Source organism: Passer domesticus, chromosome W, assembly GCF_036417665.1.
Source record: "Passer domesticus isolate bPasDom1 chromosome W, bPasDom1.hap1, whole genome shotgun sequence".
Taxonomy (NCBI): Eukaryota; Metazoa; Chordata; class Aves; order Passeriformes; family Passeridae; genus Passer; species Passer domesticus.
This window is the reverse complement of record NC_087511.1, coordinates 4500611-4521125: the sequence shown is the minus strand read 5'-3', so window position 1 is coordinate 4521125 and position 20515 is coordinate 4500611. Positions and strand designations below refer to the sequence as shown.

Here is a 20515-nt window from a genome sequence, read left to right as displayed (position 1 = left end):
GATGTTCCTCTTTGATATCTCTGGAAGTCCCATTTGGTCCTGAAACAGGCAGCAGAATTCTGAAACAAAGAACTGCTAAAGAAAACAAGAATTATCAAAAATTCATTGACAGTCATCAAACAATTCAGAGAGAAAATTCTGGAATGCCCTGGCTACAGCCCTTCATTGAACCACTTGGGCTGAGGCTAATTTTTGGCTTTTCAATGCTTTTGAGCTGCTAGCTCTTTCCACTTTTCTTTTTTTTTTTTTTTTTTTTTTTTTCCCCAAAAGAAGAGTAGCAGCAGCAGAGGGTCTCTAGGACCCTTCGGTGGCCCTGGTCCTGGTGGTCGGACCAGAGAACCCAGACCTGGCTCACAGAACGGTGGCCCAGGTCCCTGTGGGGAAAGCAAAGTCCCCAAACCCAGCACTGGACGGGGCGGAGGCCCCGGCCCAGGGAAATGAGCCAAACGGCCCAGAACCAGCCTGTGAGGCGGGCTCTGTGTGCTCAGAACCTGGCAGGACCATGCTGCCAGTGTCTTCAGAGCAGAAATGACCCAATGCTTCCTCCCCCCAGCAGCACCGGTGCACACCGGCAGCTCGGGAAGAGAAGCTTTCTCGGGAATTGTCATCCCAGATGTGAGGGTTTCTTGTCCCCAGAGCAAGCGAGCAATGCTTGCTTTGCTCTGTTTCTCTTGCTCCTGCAATGCAAATGCAATTGCTCCTGCTTTCTGCCCCTTGGCACCACCCGCAACCCCACTGGGCTGGGAACCAGAGTCAGATACCACAGTAGCCAACTCCCCCACGCCGCTGGGGTGCTCGGGGGAAGGCAGGCACCCCAACCCCCAGGGAGAAGCCCCCGACCACACGCGAAATGACCAGCGAACCACACTGATTTTGAACACGGCCAGCCGAACTGCTCCTGCGGTGAGCTGGCAGGCCGTGCCCCCTCCACGGAAGGACAGGCTCTTCGCAGGGTCTGATGCGAATGACGGAGCTTCAGAAACCGGCGGGACAACTGGGGTGGGTGGTGCGGGCAGCACGGGCGCTGGTGTCGGCTCTTGAGGCGGTTCCGTGGGCTCAGCACCATTCTCAGCATGCTCTTGCACTGCAATCGGGTCGGCAGGGAGCAGCGGGACAGGCGGGGGCGGTGGGCTCGGAACGGGGTCGGCCCGCGCCGGCGCCGCCTGCACCGTTGCGAATTCAGTTGCCGGCTGGGACGCAGAGGGAGAAGGCACGGAGGCAGCTCCTGCAACTCCCGGGGACAGCAGCACAGCCGCGGGTCGCGGCGCCGGGGAACCATTGTTGTTGATCGCGTTGCCTGGCAACACGGGCGGATCGGCGGGAGGCGGCGGGGCCATGGGCGGAGCCGACGGCTCCGGCACCTCCCGCGGGGCTGGCTGAGGCGGAGCCACAGGGTCCGGTGCCTCCCGCGGGGCTGGCTGAGGCGGAGCCACGTCCCCCCGGGGTGGGGGGAGCGGAGAATTCCTCGGTGACGCGGGCGGGGCCGGCCCGGAAAGCGGCGGGGCCGGCTCGCCATCCCCCCCAAGAGAAGGAGCGGGGGGGGAAGGCAGCTCTGTCTGCTCATGCTCCAAGGGAGGGGAGAAAAACTTTTGCTCAGCCGTGGGCAATGCGGGGGGGCTGCGAACCCGCGGTTCATGTTCTTTGAGAGCATTCTCTCGTGCCAAACCTGGTGGGAACGGAGCGCGACCACGCCACCGAGTCACGATGTCCCCCGCAGCCTCCCTTTTTTCCCAAATACATAAAATAAGCCATACGTGCACTCCATACATTGTTGGGAGTGTAACACCCTGGTCCATTGTCCACTCAAAAGCAGCGTCCATGAACTCCCAAAGATATAAATCAAGGGAGTATACGACATTTGTAAAAAATCTATGAAATTTTGCCCATCTGAAAAACTCATAACACTCTCTCTCCCCCAGACAATTATTAACTCCGTCCTCGCGTCCCCATCTGTGCCAGAGTTTAATAACTTTCTTCTCTGACGCAGTAAATGGAACCTGAGCTTCCGAAGGTACATTTTTCCAACTTTCCTCCCACCTTCTGCGAATGGCAGGATCTTCAGGAAGGGAAAAAATAACAGTACCTTTAGACAGTGTCCTTGTGGATCCAGCTGTGCAGCTCTGCTGCTCTGCGGTCTCTGGACACAATCTCCGGGAAAGTCCAACAGGTTCTCCTGTTTGCCTTGGCTGTGAACTCTGCCCATCTTCAGGGTCTCGTTTCTTCAGCTCCAGGCTGGACTCCGTGGTCACTCTTGGGGTGACCATCAGTTTCACACGTCCAGGGATCACCAATTCTTGTTTTGGCAAGAACCCCTTGTGTGAGAACACGAGGCTTGACTCCATTTTCATCAGAAGGCTGATTTATTATATTATATATTATACTAAAATACTACATTATAACTATACTAAAAAGAACAGAGAGAGGAAGATCAGAAGGCTACAAAGACAAGAATAGAATAGGAATGAATAACAAAAATCGTGTGACTGCTCACAGCCTTGGCACAGGTGGCTGTGATTGGTCACTGATTGAAAACAATCCACATGGACCAATGAAAGATGCACCTGTGGCATTCCACAGCAGCAGATAGTTATTGTTTACATTTCTTTCCTGAGGCTCTCAGCTCCTCAGGACAGAAAAAATCCCAGCAGAGGCTTTCCCACTAAAATATCATGGCTACAGAGATCCCCTTTTGTTTCCTTCTCTGGAGCTGCAGCAGCAATGTCTGTGTGCAGAGCTGGGGGCAGATCAGTGCTGGCACAGCAGCTGTGCCCAGCAGCAGCAGCAGCACTTGGTGTTGCCAGTGCTGCTGCCGTGGCCCTGCCCCACTGCCCTGGTGGCCCTGGTGTTGCTGTAGGGCCTGAGTGCTCTCGGGGCCGGGCACAGTCCTGAGGGTGGCGGTGCCGGGGCTGCAGCAGGGACAGGCCATGGGCACTGCTGGGGCAGCGCTGACGCCTCAGGCCAGGGCCTGGGGCCTCCAGGCTCCTTGCCCAGGCTCTCTCAAGAACACGGCCAGCCCAATACTCAGCACAGAAAAGCCCCGTGAGCAGCCCCAGGGTGACCATGGGCAGGCTGGGGGCAAACAGCATGGCTGGTGCTCTGCAAGGGCCCTGGGGGAGATGGGAAGGAGCAGCAGAGCAGGGGCTGATCCATCCCCAGTGTGCTGGACAGCCAAGGGCAGCATGCCAGAGCGTCCTCATGGAGCTGCCAACAACATCCCCCCTCTGCAGCCCTGGCCTCTCCCCGAGCTCACAGAGGTGCCACATCCTTGCAGGCACAGACACAGCAGCACTGGCTCAGGAGCCCCTGTTTGCATTGTACAAAGCAGGTGGGAGCACCCCCATGCTGTTGCTGTGGGGACATGAACCTGAGGGAGCACAAATGCCATCAGCCCCTGGGGCCAGCAAGGGCTGGGGGACAGCAGGGAAACCACTCAGCTTTGTCCTGGCCTCTGCAGTCAGCCAGAAAGTTTGTTCCCATGAGCTGGGAGTTTCTTCTCTCACTGCAGATGGTGTTGTTCAGAGCCAGGGCTGCCTGGCAGACACCCCCAAACTGCCCTGAGCATTTCCTTTGTTTCACCTTTGCTTTCTTTACTCTTCCTGCTGCAAATTTCTTCATCTTGCCCAGCCCTTTTCCCTCCCCTGCAAACAGCCCATCCCTGTTTGCCCTTCCCTCTCTGGCCCCATTCCCCATTGCAGTTCCTGACTTGGCACCATGGGAACGTCCCTTGGGGAGCAGGATCATCCTCCAAGTGCTGCAGGAATTGTCTGCAGGCTCCTGCACTGACTCATGCTGATCCCTTGCCAGAGGCACCACGGGCCAGGGGGGCACATATGGGCTGCTGTGTCTGGCTGTGGGGCTCCCTGTTCCTGGGCAATGAGCAGGAGCTGCAGAGGCTCTGCAGGTCTGACAGGATGGGCTTTGGGCCTGGGAGGAGAAGCAGACCTGGGCTGCTGAAGATTCTGAAGAGGAGGCCCAGGGCTCATCGTGCAACTGCTCCAAGGGTGGTTTCAGAGAATCACAGAATCAGCAAGGTTGGAAAAGACCTTGGAGATCATCAAGTCCAACCTGTGCCCTGACACTGCCTTGTCTCCCCTGGGCCTCCTCTTCTCCAGGATAAACAATCTAATCTCCCTCAGCCACTCCTCACAGGACTTGTGTTCCAGACCCCTCACCAGCCTTGTTGCCTGTTGTGAACACCCCATGTGTGGAGACGCGAGTCTGGACTCCATTTTTCAGAAGGCTGGTTATTATATTATGATATATATTATATAATTATATTAAGATACTACATTAAAACTATACTAAAAGAACAGAGAGAAAGTAATTCATCAGAAGGCTAGAAAGAACAAGAATGGAATGCATAACAAAAGCCTGTGACTACTCACAGCCTCGACACAGGTGGCTGCGATTGGTCATCAAGTGAAAACAATTCATATGGACCAATCGAAGATGCACCTGTTGCATTCCACAGCAGCAGATAGTTATTGTTTACATTTCTCTCCTGAGGCTCCTCAGCTTCCCAGGAGGGAAAATCCTAGCAAAGGATTTTTCATAAAATATCATGGCTACAGTTGCCCTTCTCTGGACACTCTCCAGCCCCTCCATGTCCTTCCTAAAATGGGGGCCCAGAACTGGACACAGCACTCAAGGTGCTGCCCAACCACTGCTGAGCACAGGGGAAGAATCACTGCCCTGCTTCTGCTGGCCACACCATTCCTGATCCAGACCAGGAGCCATTGGCCTTCTTGGCCACCTGGGCACACTGCTGGCTCATGTCCAGCCTGCTTCCCACCAGTCCCTGCAGGTCCCTTTCTGCCTGGCTGCTGTCCAGCCACTCTGTCCCCAGCCTGTAGCACTGCAGGGGTTGTTGTGGCCAAAGCGGCACTAGGACTTGTTAAACCTCACCTTGTTGGTTTTCTTTGTAATAACTGCCCCGTCTGTCTCTGCAGAGGAGCAATCTACACAAACGCCATGTTAGCAATTTCCTCAGCCCAGCTGTGATGGGGAATAAAAGGTGTAGCACCAGGAGCTGGTGGGTGGCTGACTGAAGCTGTTTGCTCCCTGCCAGCCAGGAAAGAGGTTGGGAGGCTCCTGCAATGGGTTAGTCCTCATTCCCAGCACTTCTTGGAGACCCTGGCTCTTCTACCACACCTTTCCCAGCCCCATGGTGCTGACTTGGGCCACCCAGAGATGCCACCAACCGTGGAGGGCGAGGGGCATTGCAAGAGGCTGTCTGGCTCCCCGCAGGAGCTGTGCTGTCAGATGTGTTAATTAAGGGAGCTCTGGTAGATACTCATGTAGGAGTGTGCCCCCTAATGACAGAGTGGCAAAGCTAGCCTTTGTCCCCCAAAAAAGGAAAGAAGCCCAGAAGTTTCTTTCAACGATTAGGTGAAAAGCCACCTCATAGGACCTCAGAGACTTCAACAAAAACTCGGGGTCATCTAATTGGATAGAAGCAAAAAAGTCCTGCCTGGCCCATCAGGTAGAAAAGAAGAGAACAAAAGAACTAAGCTGCTTTTGTGAGGTGTTTATACCAGGGGCAGACCTCTGTACCTGGCTCGAGTTTTTCTGTTTGTTATTTTGCCTTTTATTAAACCTTTTTGTTTCTAACACTGCAGCAGAAGCTATCCTGCTTATTATTTGCCCCCAAGAGGTAATAGCTAAGCTATCCTTGGGTGTGTTAGGTTCCCTTTTGAGGGTTTATAAGACCTGGCCCGAGAAAAAGAAACTAACATACTCGTGACAGTGGGAGCAAGGACATGATGCCAGTCCTGCTGCAATTAATACATATCTGTGAGAAATTTGAGTGCAGAGGGAATGCTGCTTTAAACACCCTCATTTCCTCTCCCACTCCCTGCTGGTCTGGCTTCAAGCAGCCTTGCTCCAGAGAGAAATTAAACTCTGCTTCCATTCCAGCATGCTTTTATTCTCCAGTATTTTTTCCTGCTTTTCTCCAGGGCTGGAAGTGAGTGTGTGCTTTGGTTGCTTTGCTGCCCTGAGGCAGCTCAGTCTGTTGAAAGCAGAGCCTTTTGGAAGAGGGAGGTTCTGGAAGGGGACTCTCCCCTTTTCCAGTGTTGCTCATCACCTTGGTGGTTTGTGAGGGGCTCAGGGCAGTGGCCTGGGCCTTCCCTTGTGTCACTGCTGCTACAAGGAGTGGGGAAAAAACTGTTCCATGGCTCTGACTGTGCCAGAGATGCTGCTGCCTCATCCTCCTTAACTCTGGAAGCGGGAGAAGCTAATCTGCTGCATCAATCTATGGGTCGATTGGTCCTCTGGACTTGGAACTTTTCTGCTTCTGTATCTCAGAGTTCTTCCATCAGCCCACATGAGTGACAGCTTTTGTGTAATTTGCCTGTGGGACCTGTGAGGAAAAAGCACTAGATGTGATGGGACCTGGTGCTGCAGTACTCTGGGGCACAGCTAATTGCTTCCTTTTGGAGTTCTCTTGACCACAGATTTGTTAACAGGGCTCTGTTTCCTGCTGGTTGCCTTTATCAGATGTGCACAGAGCATGTGCAAGGAGGTTCCTCAGCACAGCTGAAGATTAAGACATAAGGAGGAATCCTAGTTTGAAAGGATGAGAGCAAAACCAAAATAAAAGGATGTTTTTAGCCCAAAGTTAGTGTGAGTCAGGAGGTAGGAATCAGCTCTTCCCTGGATCCCTGCCCTTCCTGTGCCTGCACTGCTGTGATCCATCAGCATTCCTGGCAGGAATATACATTATTTAGCTGCTATTAAGCTGGTTGTAACACAGCTGCTAAGAGCCCTTGGTATTTGCCACATCCAAGTGAGATGAGTATTCACTTTGACTTTTTAATGCCATCTGAACTTTCACTTGTGAAAAGTCACCCTTTCTGTCATTGCTTGACCTGCTTGGAAAAACTGTCTCTACAAAAAGCAGCACTGCAACAGGGCTATAATGCGTCCTTGGAAAAACAGCTGGGAGCCCTTCGGGGATCTCACTGGGGAGCAGGCTCTGTGCAATATATTCCAATATCTCTAAGCAACAGCTTAATGTGTTGCCTTGTCTGCTTAAACAGCAGAGCTCCTCTGGCCTAAAAGGCTCAGCACCAGAGGGTTATGGAGTGCAAATTGCTGCTGAATGAATTTGCTGCTTTGTTCACTCTGGTGTTCACTCTGGTTTCCCCTCCCTTTTGTGTTATGACAGTGAAATGACTCCTCTTCACCTTAATATCATGTTTTAGAGAAATGGTCTAATATTTTGTACAATGTTCATTGTAAAAAAACCCAAACCAACAAAACAGATGAAATCTGTTTTCTGGAAGAACGTTTTCCAGTGCAATTACACAGTTGGCACCTTTCTCCACACTCTTTTGGCCAACAGACATTGTGGAGTACCGAGTTTACAATACCATCAACTATTGTAAGGAAAAGAGGGAAAAGCAGAAGGCCTAGTTTGAGCTTAGTGAAACTTGATTCTGGCTTTGGACTGCAATAATTTATTACAGCTCTGTTTTACAATTACTACCTGCCTGACCTACTTCAATAGGACATCATAATTCTTGTGGCCATGTATGTGCTCATGAAAATTCAGTGCTAAGAGCATGAGCTGTGTTGGTTATGTCAGTGTGATGGAGAAAAATGTAAGTTGGATAACTCAGGTGAATTGAGTAGGAAATGGTGTGCTATAAAACTCAAAAATAATTTAAAATGCAAAAGATCAAAGAAAAAGGGAAAGGATTACTGCAAGATGAGGTTTATGGCTGGTGCTCTCTGCTCATCAGCACCCCATGCTCATGGCCACAGTGGGGATGTTTGAGCAAGTGAGGGAGGGACTGGATTCAGTGTGGGCCCCAGAAACAGCCAAGAGAGCAGTGACAGTCAGGAAATCCTGGCTCTTCTCTCTTTAAAATCCAATTTGAGCCTCAAAACAAAGCCCCAAATTTAATTCCCTGGGGATTGAAGGTGTGAGGTCTTTGACTGGGGCTTTCACAGCACGCTGGGTAAATAAAGCTCCCATCAGAAATCATATTGATGCAAATTATAGATAACCACACCAAAAAGAAGTTTTGGATGCTTGTGGAGGAGATGCAGAAAAAGAAAAGAAATAAAGGTACACCTCTGTGTTTTCCACAGGGAATAATTTCTGAAATGCAGCACTCGCCAGGCCATGCAGGGCCTCCTGCCAAGGGGAATGATTTCAGACAAGTGCTGACTGCGTGGGAGAAGGTGTTTTGTGTTGGAGGGCTGAGTTATCACTGAAGTTTTTCACTTCTAATATTTGGTAATATCAGTGTCATTTTGTCAGTAAGGAGCACACTCAGTGCCTGAGACATCTCCATCTCCACCTGCTTCACAACTCCACTTGAAGGCAGATGAAAATTATTTCCTCGTAAATGACCTGTTTTCACCAAACTCTGCAAACTCTTACTGAGGCTCTTTGCCATGAAGTTGATTTTCTATTTATTTTTTCCATTTTTTTTTTTTAATAAGAAGTATTGCTTTTTCCTTGAAAATGTTAAGTAAATTTTTCCCTGCCTGGGATGTCAGGAGGTGCACATCCTGTACAGAAACACTCCCCAACTGCATCAATAACCTTTTTGTACTGCTCAGTGAGTCCTAAAACACTGCAGAGTAGTTTTGTGTCTCTGCAGGTTACTTGGCAATCAATTCTCCATCTCTGATAAATCCTAATTTACAGGGAAGATGTGACGAACTCCCTCCTCTGCAATCAGGTGCTGGCAGTGCCCATTCTTCTGTGAATTTATGGGTTCAGCAGAATAATAGCATAGGAACAGAGGTGTTCTGCAGCATTCCTGCTTGGTTTGCTCCTCATTTTGTGGGGCAGACAGCAGCCTTCCACAGCCCTAAAAAGGGCAGGGAATTTTCTGGACTGGGAAGAAAAGCATCCATGGGAGAGGCAGAATATGATGCTGTTACCCATAGCTGGTGTTCCCACCTCTGTTGTCAAATTTCCCTCCCTTGGTGCCCTGGGGCATCTGAGTAATGGGTGGTTTGTAGTGATGTTCTCCATATTGAAATCAGTCAAGAGTTTGTGGACTTATTTCCAGCATGAAAACAAACCCTGTTTTGCTGGTTGTATGAGGGAAAAAATTATTTCAGGCAGAGAGAGGCAAGAAAGAGGTGAGAGACCAGTGAATTTTTTTCATGTGGCTGCAGGAAGGGAGAACAATTGTGGCGTGGAGATGCGTTGTTAATGTAAAAGCAACAAAAGCAACCCAAACAGTGAACGAGCATCACTTGAGCTGCACTTCTGCCAGTAAGGGATGGATCTCTCCTGCTCCTTCCCCTGCCTGAGGCACCTGTGTGGGGCTGGTTGTCCCTGTCATTTACCTTTCGATTGCACAGCCGTTCCTTGGAAAACAGTTGGCTTTTCAGACTCTCCTGGGCATTCAAGTGAGTCCAGGAGATGTGGGGATGAGCTGATAAGTGGCTTTGGATGGTCTTGGCTGTTGGGTGTTGCTATGTTTCCTGATGCTCGTCTCCAAAGCAATCCTTGGCATGCTGCTTTTGTGGAAGTCAGAACAGCTCAAGAGAAAAATGTGCTTGAAATTACCTGTTCTGGGGAAATGCAATCACTGCGAATTTTCTGCTAGGAACTGCTTGTGAACAAAGATGGAGCCTGAATTAGGGATCTGCCCTTGTGGGGTGCCTTACACTGACACAAAGCTCTCTGTGCTTCTCCAGAGGGTTGTCACCCTACAGAAAGTTGTCACTTCAGGAATCTCCTGGCAGGGCAGGGAGGGGGATTTGATATCACAGCTGTGTGGCTGGGAAAAACATCGGGCCAAATTCTCCTTTTCTATCCAGAAAAGCCAGGGTGTGTGCCTGCTGTGTTCCACGAGGAGGAAATCGGTTGCTGAGGGATTTCTGCTGGGAGATTTGTGCTTTATGAAATTCATGCCAGGGACAGAGGACTGGGGAGCTGGAAATGATAGCACTGTCTTCCTCCCCTCTGCTGCTTTCATTGTTTGTAATGATTTAATAAATAGCACTAGTCTTCCCTGCAGCAAACACAGGCATATGACATATTATTACCTTTATTAGGGCCCCTGTTTGGAATTTCTTTGCTGTATTTCCTTCTACAAAGGCTTGGTCCAAAACTTGGAGGAGTTGGTGTGAGAACAGGACTTTGTGCTGTCAACATTCTGAGTGTTGAGCCAGCACCAAATCCATGCAACTATATGGGTGTCACTATAGGACATGAGACAACATGACGCAGACGCTGCTGCTCTCAAGGCAGGAAAAAAAAGGGGAGTTTATTTTCTGACTCCAACGTTTATAGATTTCCAAAGGTGACAGTGGATTGGAGGGTGAAAGTGCCACCTCTCCAATGACACTGGACAAACCAACAGTCCATCAAGTTTCTCCTCCTCCATAAAAGAATGCAAAACAGTAAGTTGTTTACAGAAAGTGTGTGAGAAAGTTTGCTACAAGAATGCAAACATCAGAAGGCTTAGAAAATCTTAAAAAATCAGGGCAACATCTCACCCTTCTCAGTTTAAAAAAAAAAAAGAAAAAAGGAAACAAAAATGAACAATGTGAAAAACGAACTATGAATATGATTCAGTGTCCATTTGTGGAGGAATCATCGGAGTGATCACTCACGTCATCTGCATCCGAGTCATCACTCAAGGATTCACCCACTTGATGCCTTTCAGGTTGGTCACGGTTTCCATTTTGCCCCTCGTCCGGATTCTGTCTCTGCGGTCACAGGTCAGGGCGAACACACTTCGAAGGTACCCAGCGTACCCCGGTATCTGTGGATACACAAGCATACCCGTGCTCCAAAGCGATAAGGTCATAGGGACCTTCCCACTGTTTGGTGACTAAATTCCACACCTGAACCTTCGCTCGAGGCTGATATGCCTCATCCGCAGCCTGCAATGAGAGATGGTGATTCAAAATGACAGGATTATTTGAGTTCGGTGGCACCGTAAGATGATTGATGGTGTACAATGCTTTTGCCAACCGACTGTGCAGGGTTTCACCCTGCATTCCCTGTTTTTGTTTTTGAAGAACCTGCTTCAGAGTACCATGAGCGTGTTCTACAATAGCTTGACCAGTCGGAGAATGAGGGATACCAAACTTGTGTGACACGCCCCACAACTGCAGGAACTGCTACACCTTTTGCAATGCGTAAACAGGACCATTGTCAGTTTTCACAGCTAAAGGTATGCCCAGAACAGCAAAGGCATGCCTCCAGTGGGCAAGGACAACACGGGCCTTTTCTCCAGTGTGAGCAGAAGCCCACATTGCAGAGGAGAACGTGTCCACTGTGACATGCACATACTTGAGCCGGCCAAACTCGGCAATCTGGGTGACATCAGTCTGCCAAAGCTCCAAGGCCCTAAAGCCTCTGGAGTTTACCCCTGCCGGTAAAGGCAGAGGCAGCACATGGCAATCGTCACATGACTCAACAATGTCACGAGCCTCAGCTGGCGTCAGCTGAAACCGCTTCTGCAAAGTATGTGCGTTCTGGTGGAAAAACCCATGCGATGCCTTGGCCTGCGCGAGTGTATCAGGCTGAGATGCTACCCACGCTGGGTTAGCCAACTTGTCAGCCCTCGCGTTACCTTCCACTATAAAGCCTGGCAAATTGGTGTGACTCCTCACATGCAGAACGTAGAAAGGATGAACCTGAGCCTGAATGGCACACCACAAGGTCTTCAGTAAATGAAACAAGGCAGGGTTACTTACCTTCAAAACCGAATGACCTGTGCAATGTCGGCCACATAGGCAGAATCCGTGACCAAATTGAAAGGTTCCTGGGAAAACTTCTCAAATGCCATGACAGCAGCCTTCAATTCAACCAATTGGGATGACCCATTCTCATGACCTTCCAGAACCTGCCACTCAGATCTGTCCCTCCATGTAACAATGGCCTTTCCTGTCCTCCCTGAACCGTCAGTGAAGACAGTGGGTCCTTGCACGGGTTCCTGACTATTTTTGGGCCGCAAAGAGATTTGTGTGGATTTTGCCATATGCAGTAGCCTATGGCTGGGCAGATGGTAAGTGATCTGCCCTGAAAAGTTTTCCAGAGCACTCTGCAGGGACACACTGTTTGCAAAGCTCCAGTCAAAATCCTCCCGCTGTACCGGGAGTATGATCTTTGCGGGATCCGCACCCATCAATTGTAAACACCGTTGCCAGCATTTGATTATCAAGCGAGCAAGAAGCTCAGACAATGGGGTCGCCGTCTTTTGTGGCTGATGGGGCAGGAAAACCCATTCCAAGATGTGCAAGGAATCGGACCATTTGTCACTCCATTGGCCAATGATGCCTGTGGGATGCGAATCTGGAGTAGTGATGAACACAGTGACATTAACGGAGGGGTCAATGCGATAAACTTGGCAAGCCAAAACAGCCTGCTGAACCACCTCCAACACCTGACATGCCTCAGGGGTCAACGTGCGAGGCGACTTTAGATCAGAGTCTCCTTTCAGCAAATCATACAGAGGAGACAGTTGTGCGTTGGTTAGTCCCAGGTACGGACGTAACCAAGTGATGACACTTACCAATTTTTGAGCATCATTCAGTGTCTTCACAGAATGCAAAAATTGCACCTCCTGGTGGCAGATTGTCTGTTCCAGAATTTTGACCCCCAAATACTTCCAAGGCGGTTGTTGCTGAACCTTTTCTGGAGCTACCTGCAGTCCATGCGCATTCAAAGCATTGAGCAACTGAGGCTGAATCCTCAGCATCTCGTCCTGGGTGGACACAGCCACCAAAATGTCGTCCATATAATGATATAGACGTGCACCAGGAAACTGCTTGCGAACTCCAGACAAGGCACGGGCCGCATGCCATTGGCATATGGCCAGAGAATTGCGCATGCCCTGGGAAGGGTCCTCCATTGATATCTCTGTGTGGGCTCAGCGTTGTTAATTGCTGGCACCGAGAAGGCAAATTTTGGTCTGTCATTGGGATGCAAAGGAATTGTGAAGAAACAATCCTTCAGATCCACGATGAGGACCGGCCAGTCCACAGGAAACATGGTAGGCGATGGCATGCCCGCCTGCAATGTTCCCATGCCTTCCATCACAGCATTGACTTTTGGAGGTCTTGCAACAACCTCCACTTCCCAGATTTTTTCTTGATGCAGAAGACAGGAGTGTTCCAGGGACTGGTAGAAGGCTCCAGATGACCCTGGTCCAACTGCTCCTGCACCAGATTTCCAAGGGTGACTAATTTGTCTTGAGGGAGGGGCCACTAGTTTTCCCAAACAGGTTTGTCCACCAGCCACCGTATAGGAGGCGTAGGACACTCCGCGCCCTTCATTGCAGTGGCCCCCATCAAAAACCCGTCCCGATGTGCACCCCCCACGCTGACAGAACATCCCTCCCCCAGAGGTTAGCAGGAGTAGAAGTAACATGAGACCTAATTCAGGCCATCTGTCCTTCTGGGTTCGTGACCATCACAGACCGCTGGCTCACGTAACACCATGCCATTCCCCCCAGTCCCGTGACAGGCATCTCCACCGGATTCAGGGGCCAGTCCAGAGGCCAGGCGGCAAGGGAGAGAACTGTGATGTCAGCACCGCTGTCAAGAAGCCCGCGAAGGCGGATCTCCGACAGCGTCACACCAGGGATGGACAGGGTACACATCATCTCGGGATATTCCTTGGTCAGGACAGCGGTCCAGTGAACTTGAGGCGGCCCAGTGGATCCAAAGCCGCTAGCTCCACGCAACCGGTCAGCTGTCCTGCAAACAGAGGACTTAAAAGGCACAAGTTGAGCAAATCGCGTCCCTTTCGGGATCGTTACGGGGGGGTGGGTGTGGAAACCATTGCACAAATCTGCCCTGTGAAGTCTGCATCAATGATCCCCAGATGCACAATGATGCCCTGAAGGGTGGCACTAGACCTCCCCATCAGGAGAGCACTCATGCCCCCACCCAAGGGACCAAAGGCATCCAGGGGAACCTTGTGTACTTGACAAGATTCTAAAACAACTGTTGCTGCTGTGCAGACATCCATACCTGCTGAGCTGCGAGTGCTGGCTGCAAGCTGGCTGAGAAAACCTCCATTGGCTCTGGGGTCTGGAGAGAAGCTTGTGTCTGAGAGCATCTTCCCTTCACGCTTCGCTTCCCGTTTCCTGAGCCTGACAGTGCTTGGCCATTAGCATGAACTGTTGCCTTGCAGACATTCGTCATATGGTTTGGCCTTCCACACCGACCACACAGAAACATGGGAATTTTTGCCTTCTGTGCTTTCTTCCCCCATTTCTTGCCGGCCTGAGCATTCCCCTGCTGTCGCTTCCAGCCCTGCGGCACCGCCCAGACCGGCTGCGCAGCAGTAGCCCAAGGCAGCCATCTTCTGAACAGGGGGGCTACGGCCAAACAGGCCTCTGTCATTTGCGAGACAGTAGTCTCACCAGGAAGATCCTCTATGATTCTCTTATGATCTGCATTACAATTACTTCTCGCAAAGTCCGCAATCACAACTCTCCTTGTCAAAAGATCTGTCAATTGCCTCTCCACATAGGCAGTCAGCCTCCCCACAAATGTCATGAAAGGCTCATCAGCCCTCTGGACAATGGTTGCAAATGGCTGCCTTGGAGCAGCCATTTCCATGGTCCGAACCACTGCTGCCATGCCTAGCGCCTGGCACTGCTCAAACATGAGGGGAGGGAAGCCAGCTTGCCCCTGAGGATCAGTATAATTGCCTGTGCCCATCAGCATGTCAATGCCAGCCACACTCCTGGGGTCCTGCGGCCCCAGCGTAGCATTGTGCTGCTCTGCGCTGGCTGCCAAGCGAGCCCACTTGGTCTCAAAAACGCCAAATTGCACAGGGTCAAAAAGAGCACATGCCACTTCATGGACATCGGCAGGTGTATGCACCTCAGGAGAAATCATGCAAAGCATTTGCATAACTTCAGTAGACCCCACACCATGTTGAGCAACCGTCTCATAGAGTTTTGCCCTTGTCTTAAATGATAGAGGTTCATAGGTGTTATGAGCAACACCCCTGATCACAGGGAAAGCCTGGGGGCCCCCTGGCAAGGCTGCAGCACCTGCCATGTCCTGTTCCGTGGGCCCCACTGGAACAAGAACAGCTGCCTGACGGTAAGGCAGTGCGACAGCACTCGACCCCGCACCCCCCACAGCACCAGCAGAGCCAGAGGAACCTCCTCCGCGATCCTGCAGACGCGGCGAGGAGGCAGGCTCACGCACCTCATCGGCTGTAGCTGTGACTTCCCGCCAGAATTGCCCGTGGTCCTTCAGATGCACAGTCACCTGGCACGGGGGAAGAGTCCACAAAGCTGGCAGGGAGGATCTGCGGCCCCGGGAAACCACCGGTCTCTGACCAGCCACGTCAGCAGTCGCGCTAAAGGTGAACACCCCAGCGCCCTGCCGCACCGCGGCCCCCGCAGAAGGCGGGGGCTGCAGGGCCGAACCAGCTGGACACCCAGCAGTGCCGTCCGCCACGGCACCGGCAGAGGGCGCTGCGGTGGACGCAGGCGCCGGCACAGATCGCGAACCCGATGGGGAGCCACCCTTCCCCGGCGCGGGAGAGGGACAGGACGCCGAGAGAGACGTGGCGCACGGACCCACGCCTCCGAGGTACGACACAAGGGAGGTTGGCACAGCCACTATCAATGCCTGCCCCGCATCGTGGGAGGCCATAGCAGACTCCGCTCCCGAGGAGACGAGCGAGGCGGACAGCCCGCCCACCATGGCGTGGCCTGATGGAACACCGACCAACGCCCCGCCTCTGGCGGCTTCCACTGCCTGCGCATGCCCGGCGGGCTGTGCAGGCTCAGAACCAGGAGAAACTGCCCCCCCGGGAGGTGGACCTGAATCTGGAGCAGCCGAACCCGCTCCCGCTGCCTCCAGGGGATATGTCGTGGAAGTACCGCAACATGGACAGAGCATTTTCACCGAACCAGGCTCAATCAGAAGCAGACGCTGATCCAGGGGCCCCCCATCACCCTCGAACGCCAGGAAGGCACAAGGAGAGGCCGGCTGCTTTCCCACTCCGCCGCCCCCGCGGCTCGGGGCGGGGCAGGTCGGCCAAGCCGACTCCCCGGGGCCCCCAGGAGCCTGCAGGGCTCCGCCCTCCAGCTGGTCATCTGGGACCAGCGGGCTGGGAGCCCGATTCACACCGGGGGACCAACCATCACCCTCGGAGGCAGAGCCGTCTTCCAGTTCCCCTTCCTGGGGGCGGGGGAAGCGTCTGTATTGCGCAGAAATTCAAATTCCCCTTTGTCCTCATCCGAGATGGAAGGGTCCCCCAGGGAACTCCAAGAGCTATAAAATCCAGACTCCCCCCAAATCACATTTAACATCTGCCACTGCATCAGCATCAGTATCACGGTGGCAGATTGATCATCAAACACGGTGACCATAAGACGGCATCCCACGAGAGACCACGTCTCCCTAGACAGCGCCTCCTGAGGGTCGGAAAAGAACCCCTGCTGTTTGGCCCACAAAAATAATCTTTCAAAATCACTCCAGGAAACGGAGACCTGGTTCCACTCCAGGAAATTTCTCCAGAGCTCCAAAACCACAGACTCCATGAGACCCACAAGGGTGCCACTATCACAAGAACAGCAGACAAAGCGCCAAACGGGGGGGGGGGGGGGGTGTTAAACAACGTGATCTCACTTGACAGCCCAAACTCTGTGCCTCCAGCCTAGGCTGCAGTACACTTCGGCGGTCACCTGATGTCACTATAGGACACGAGACAACACGACGTAGACACGCTGCTGCTCTCAAGGCAGGAAAAAAATAGGGGAGTTTATTTTCTGACTCCAACATTTATAGATTTCCAAAGGTGACAGTGGATTGGAGGGTGAAAGTGCCACCTCTCCAATGACACTGGACAAACCAACAGTCCATCAAGTTTCTCCTCCTCCATAAAAGAATGCAAAACAATAAGTTGTTTACAGAAAGTGTGTGAGAAAGTTTGCTACAAGAATGCAAACATCAGAAGGCTTAGAAAAATCTTAAAAAATCAGGGTGACATATGGGAAGGAAATAATAAGAACAAATGACATGATTTAAACAAGGAAATGCTCCTGGCTTTGCCATTTTATGTGCACAAATGCACACCAGGAGAGGAAGAGCAAATCAGGTACAAGCTCCCAGTACTTGCAGAAGAATAAATGGAAATAACTTCCTGTTTAGGCTGGAAATTAGGAGAACATTTGTACCCACCAGAAGGGTGTTGAACTGGAGCAGCTGCCTAGTGACAACAGACAGGTGGATAAGTGAAACCCCAAATTAAAGGTTTTAGTGTGGAGTTTTTTGGATGTTGGGGTCTTCAGAAGTAGATCTTGTGAGTCCCATGGGCAATGCAGGTGGCTTCCCAGGGGAGCATCTCTGTCCCGTGCCAGGGACCTGCTGCCCTGGTCCCACAGAGTGATTTGCGTTGTACCTGATGGCCCAGCAGAGCTTGGGGAAATGCCTCAATGTTTGTTGGATTTGAATGGCATTTGGGTCAAATCAAGTTTCTCCTCTGAGGGATGGAGCTCTCACAGGTTTTGCTTGAACATTTCTTTCATCTGTCCTCCACCCCAAAAACCCCCAGCAGATCCCCTGCTCCTCCCTCTCTGTGTCTCCCACAGGTGTGATCCTCAGAGCTTTCCCCTTACACTAAAAGAACTGGAAATTGGCTGGGATTTGTTGCCTCTTGGAAACAAAATTGTCTCCTATTGTGCAGCTCAGGGGGAAAGAAACCTCTTCCTCCTTTCAGTTTGCTGCAACAAAGTGTTTTGTTCCTCTTTGTGAAGAACTAGGAAAAAACACTTTTTTTTAAGCTGGGGGAGCCCAATTCAATTCCCTTATCATTTTGAGCAAAATAACCAAGTTTTTTATGTTGAAAGTCACTCCAAAATTTTGAAGAGACCTTTTTAGAAAATATTTCTCTTGGTGACTGATTACGAGTGGGTATGGGAAGAAACTCTTTGCCTTGAACCACTCAAAGCAGTAATTTCTTCCCAAAGAGTAGATGTAATTTCATTTTCTGTGTGAAAAAAATAAGTAATAGTGGACCAAAGGAGCTTCAAGATGATCTCTGTTCGGCTATTACCCTCAGGGCAGAAGCCCAGCGGGGAATGCCGGCTGGCCAGGATAGCTCAGCGGGGGGCTCAGGCAACCCAGGCAGGCTATAGTGATTTGCAGTCAGCTCTTTAGTGATTTCAGCTCTTTCAGCATGCCTGGGGCCGTCGCCCTATGTATCGCCGCAGCAGCAGACGCAGAGAGAGAGGGAGAAGCGCTGTATGGGTTCTGCAGGGTTCTTTTATTGGGGTCTCCGCGAAGGGTCCAGTGACAGCTCTTCTCTGCCGAACCAGGCAGAGTTAGGGGTTTTTATACCCTACAGGGGTTTTGAAAACTGTCCAATAGTAAGGGTCAGGGGAAAGTGACCTATGGATATGCAGGGAGATAAACAGGGTCCGAATGGCGGAAGAGAGGGGCTTCTAAAGCCTTAGTCATGCTGACTTTGGCATTTCCTAGCTCAGGCTTCTGATCGCCAAGGAGGCCGTGCAGGCCTTGTGCCTGCTACAACTCCACTTTCTGTATTTAGAAAAAAGGCATTCCCTATGGTTCTTTTAAAACAATGGACAAGGCATGAGAACATGACTAGCACGATGACAATTACAAGAAAAATCCACAACATTCCCTTAACCAAAGATGCAACCCATCCCGTTAATCCCCATTGACCGAAGAGGTCATTGACCCAGTCTGGTTTCTTTTCTACTTTTAAGTCCTTCACAAGTCCCTTCAGTTTCTGGATGTTGGCGTGGATGGATTCCGAGCGTGAAGAGAGATTGAAGCAGCACATCCCTTCGAAGTCCTCGCAGCCATGTCCGTGGGCAAGCAGCAGGAAGTCAATCGCTGCTCGATTTTGGAGCGAGGCATGTCTTGTGGTTTCTTCTTCCTTTAAGAGATCGCTCAGGGCAGCAGAAGTAGCGTTAGCTTGCTTACTGAGCCAGCACCCGAGGTGATTTATTTCACCCAGGGCCTTAGCTGCAGCTACCCATGGTAGGAATATAGAGACCGCTATCTTTTTAGGTTTGTTCCAATCGTATAATTTGGGATCGCAATTTTCATCAAATGCTGTGTAGGACCTTTTGTGGCGTTTTAATTCGCTCTCTTTTTTCCAATTGTGCAACAAGGTGATATTTGGAGTAAGGGTAGAAAGCTTTCCTAGGGTACAGGGACCTCCCTGGAGTCGTGAGGGGATCCCAGCCCATACTCTGTCACCACAGATGAGAAACGTTCCCTTGGGTAGAACTTTGGGATGGAGAGAGGACACAGAGATCATACAAGCAGTGTAATTACACCAATCGTGAGGGTTGTAGGCTTTGTTAATTGGCGATATGTCTTTTCGGTATGTGTTTTTGTTCAGGTCAATTTCAGGCAAATTATTCTTTGGACGTCTAAAGTAAAATTTGACACAGAATGTGGCCTTAGAGGACCCCAATAGATCCAATTCTTGAGGTTCCTCAAGAGATTTGGGCAGTATTTTTGTCCACTGGTCCCAAGTTTCTACCTGGGGGGGTCGCTTACCTGTGGTGCGGAGAAGCTCTGAATTATAGGCGGGCCAGTCATCGGCTACGAAAGGAATTCCTACTAGACATGTGGAAAGTGGGTTATCAACGCTCCCCATGGATAAGCACATGTTATCCTGTTTTAATGTCCTTGCTAAGGTTACCCAGACATTATGGCTCGGCTGTGGGCCGATCCAACCGATGGCACATGGCACGGTGAGGAACATCCAGGCAGCAGTGAGGACAGCACCAACGGAGATATTTTTCATCTTTGGACAGGAATGGGGCTTCTGATAGGGAATATAAGCAAAACTTGTTATTTTTATGGTAGGAGGGGAGGGTTAGGGTTCCTTTCTTGTTCCTTTCCTCTGTTCCTTCCACCCCGCCCCCCCCTTTTATTTTTAGTTTTTTACTGGTTTTTTTTGTTTTGTTTTTTCTATGGTGCTAAGGGTGGGGGAGTAGGTAAAAGGTTAGAGGCTTTTGGTAAGGGTAGATAAAAGGGATAATAGGGTTTTTAGGGTAGAAAGGGTAATAACATCTAGTTCAGAGAACAGTTTTGTTTTCAGGCTGTGCCTGGCCTAGGGCTTGATGCCACAGAATGTTGTTCAGCTTCCTGTTTTGTCTGCTGTCGTGTGATGGGACAGTCATCTCCTCCACCTGTGGATGTTTGGCGACGTCTTCGTCTCCAGGCCGAGCTGGTCTGGTTTTGAGGAGGTCTTGTGTTTGACTCAGGAGGATTCTTGTCACTGCTTGTGGAAGTGGTATTTGCAGTGCCTAGGTACGGTTTTATGTTTTTTCCTGTGTACCATCTTGGACCAGATGGTAGTAGAACACACGCATATCCTCTTCCCCACATGATGAGTTTGAAAGGTCCAGAGACTTTATGTGTTTCTGGGTCCTTCACCAGCACAGGTGGTTTCTCTGTGAGCTTTGCTTGGGTGGTATTTGCAAAGTGGCGAAGTATTGGTGGATCAGGTTCTGAGGTTGTACAGTTCAGGAAGTTGATGACATAGAGAGCCTTGCAAAGTCTTTCAACT

At 50.8% G+C, this 20515-nt stretch overlaps 1 protein-coding gene across 1 annotated transcript; it reads right to left on the bottom strand.

The window, feature by feature from the left end:
• Window positions 1-10234: 10234 nt before the first annotated feature.
• On the bottom strand, window positions 10235-19539 carry LOC135289194 (uncharacterized). Its single transcript, XM_064402626.1, has 3 exons — window positions 19498-19539; window positions 13963-16140; window positions 10235-13686 (listed from the first exon to the last, which is right to left on the bottom strand). Exons 1-3 carry the CDS (start codon window positions 19537-19539, stop codon window positions 13678-13680), a joined length of 2229 nt encoding a protein of 742 aa, XP_064258696.1. The 3' UTR covers window positions 10235-13677.
• Window positions 19540-20515: the final 976 nt, after the last annotated feature.

Coding starts and splice junctions, on each gene's coding strand:
- LOC135289194 (XM_064402626.1), bottom strand. CDS start 19,539: ATGACTGGCCCGCCTATAATTCAGAGCTTCTCCGCACCACAG. Junction 16,141..19,497: donor AGAGCTTCTCCGCACCACAG/GTAAGCGACCCC, acceptor CCCCGCCCCCAG/GAAGGGGAACTGGAAGACGG.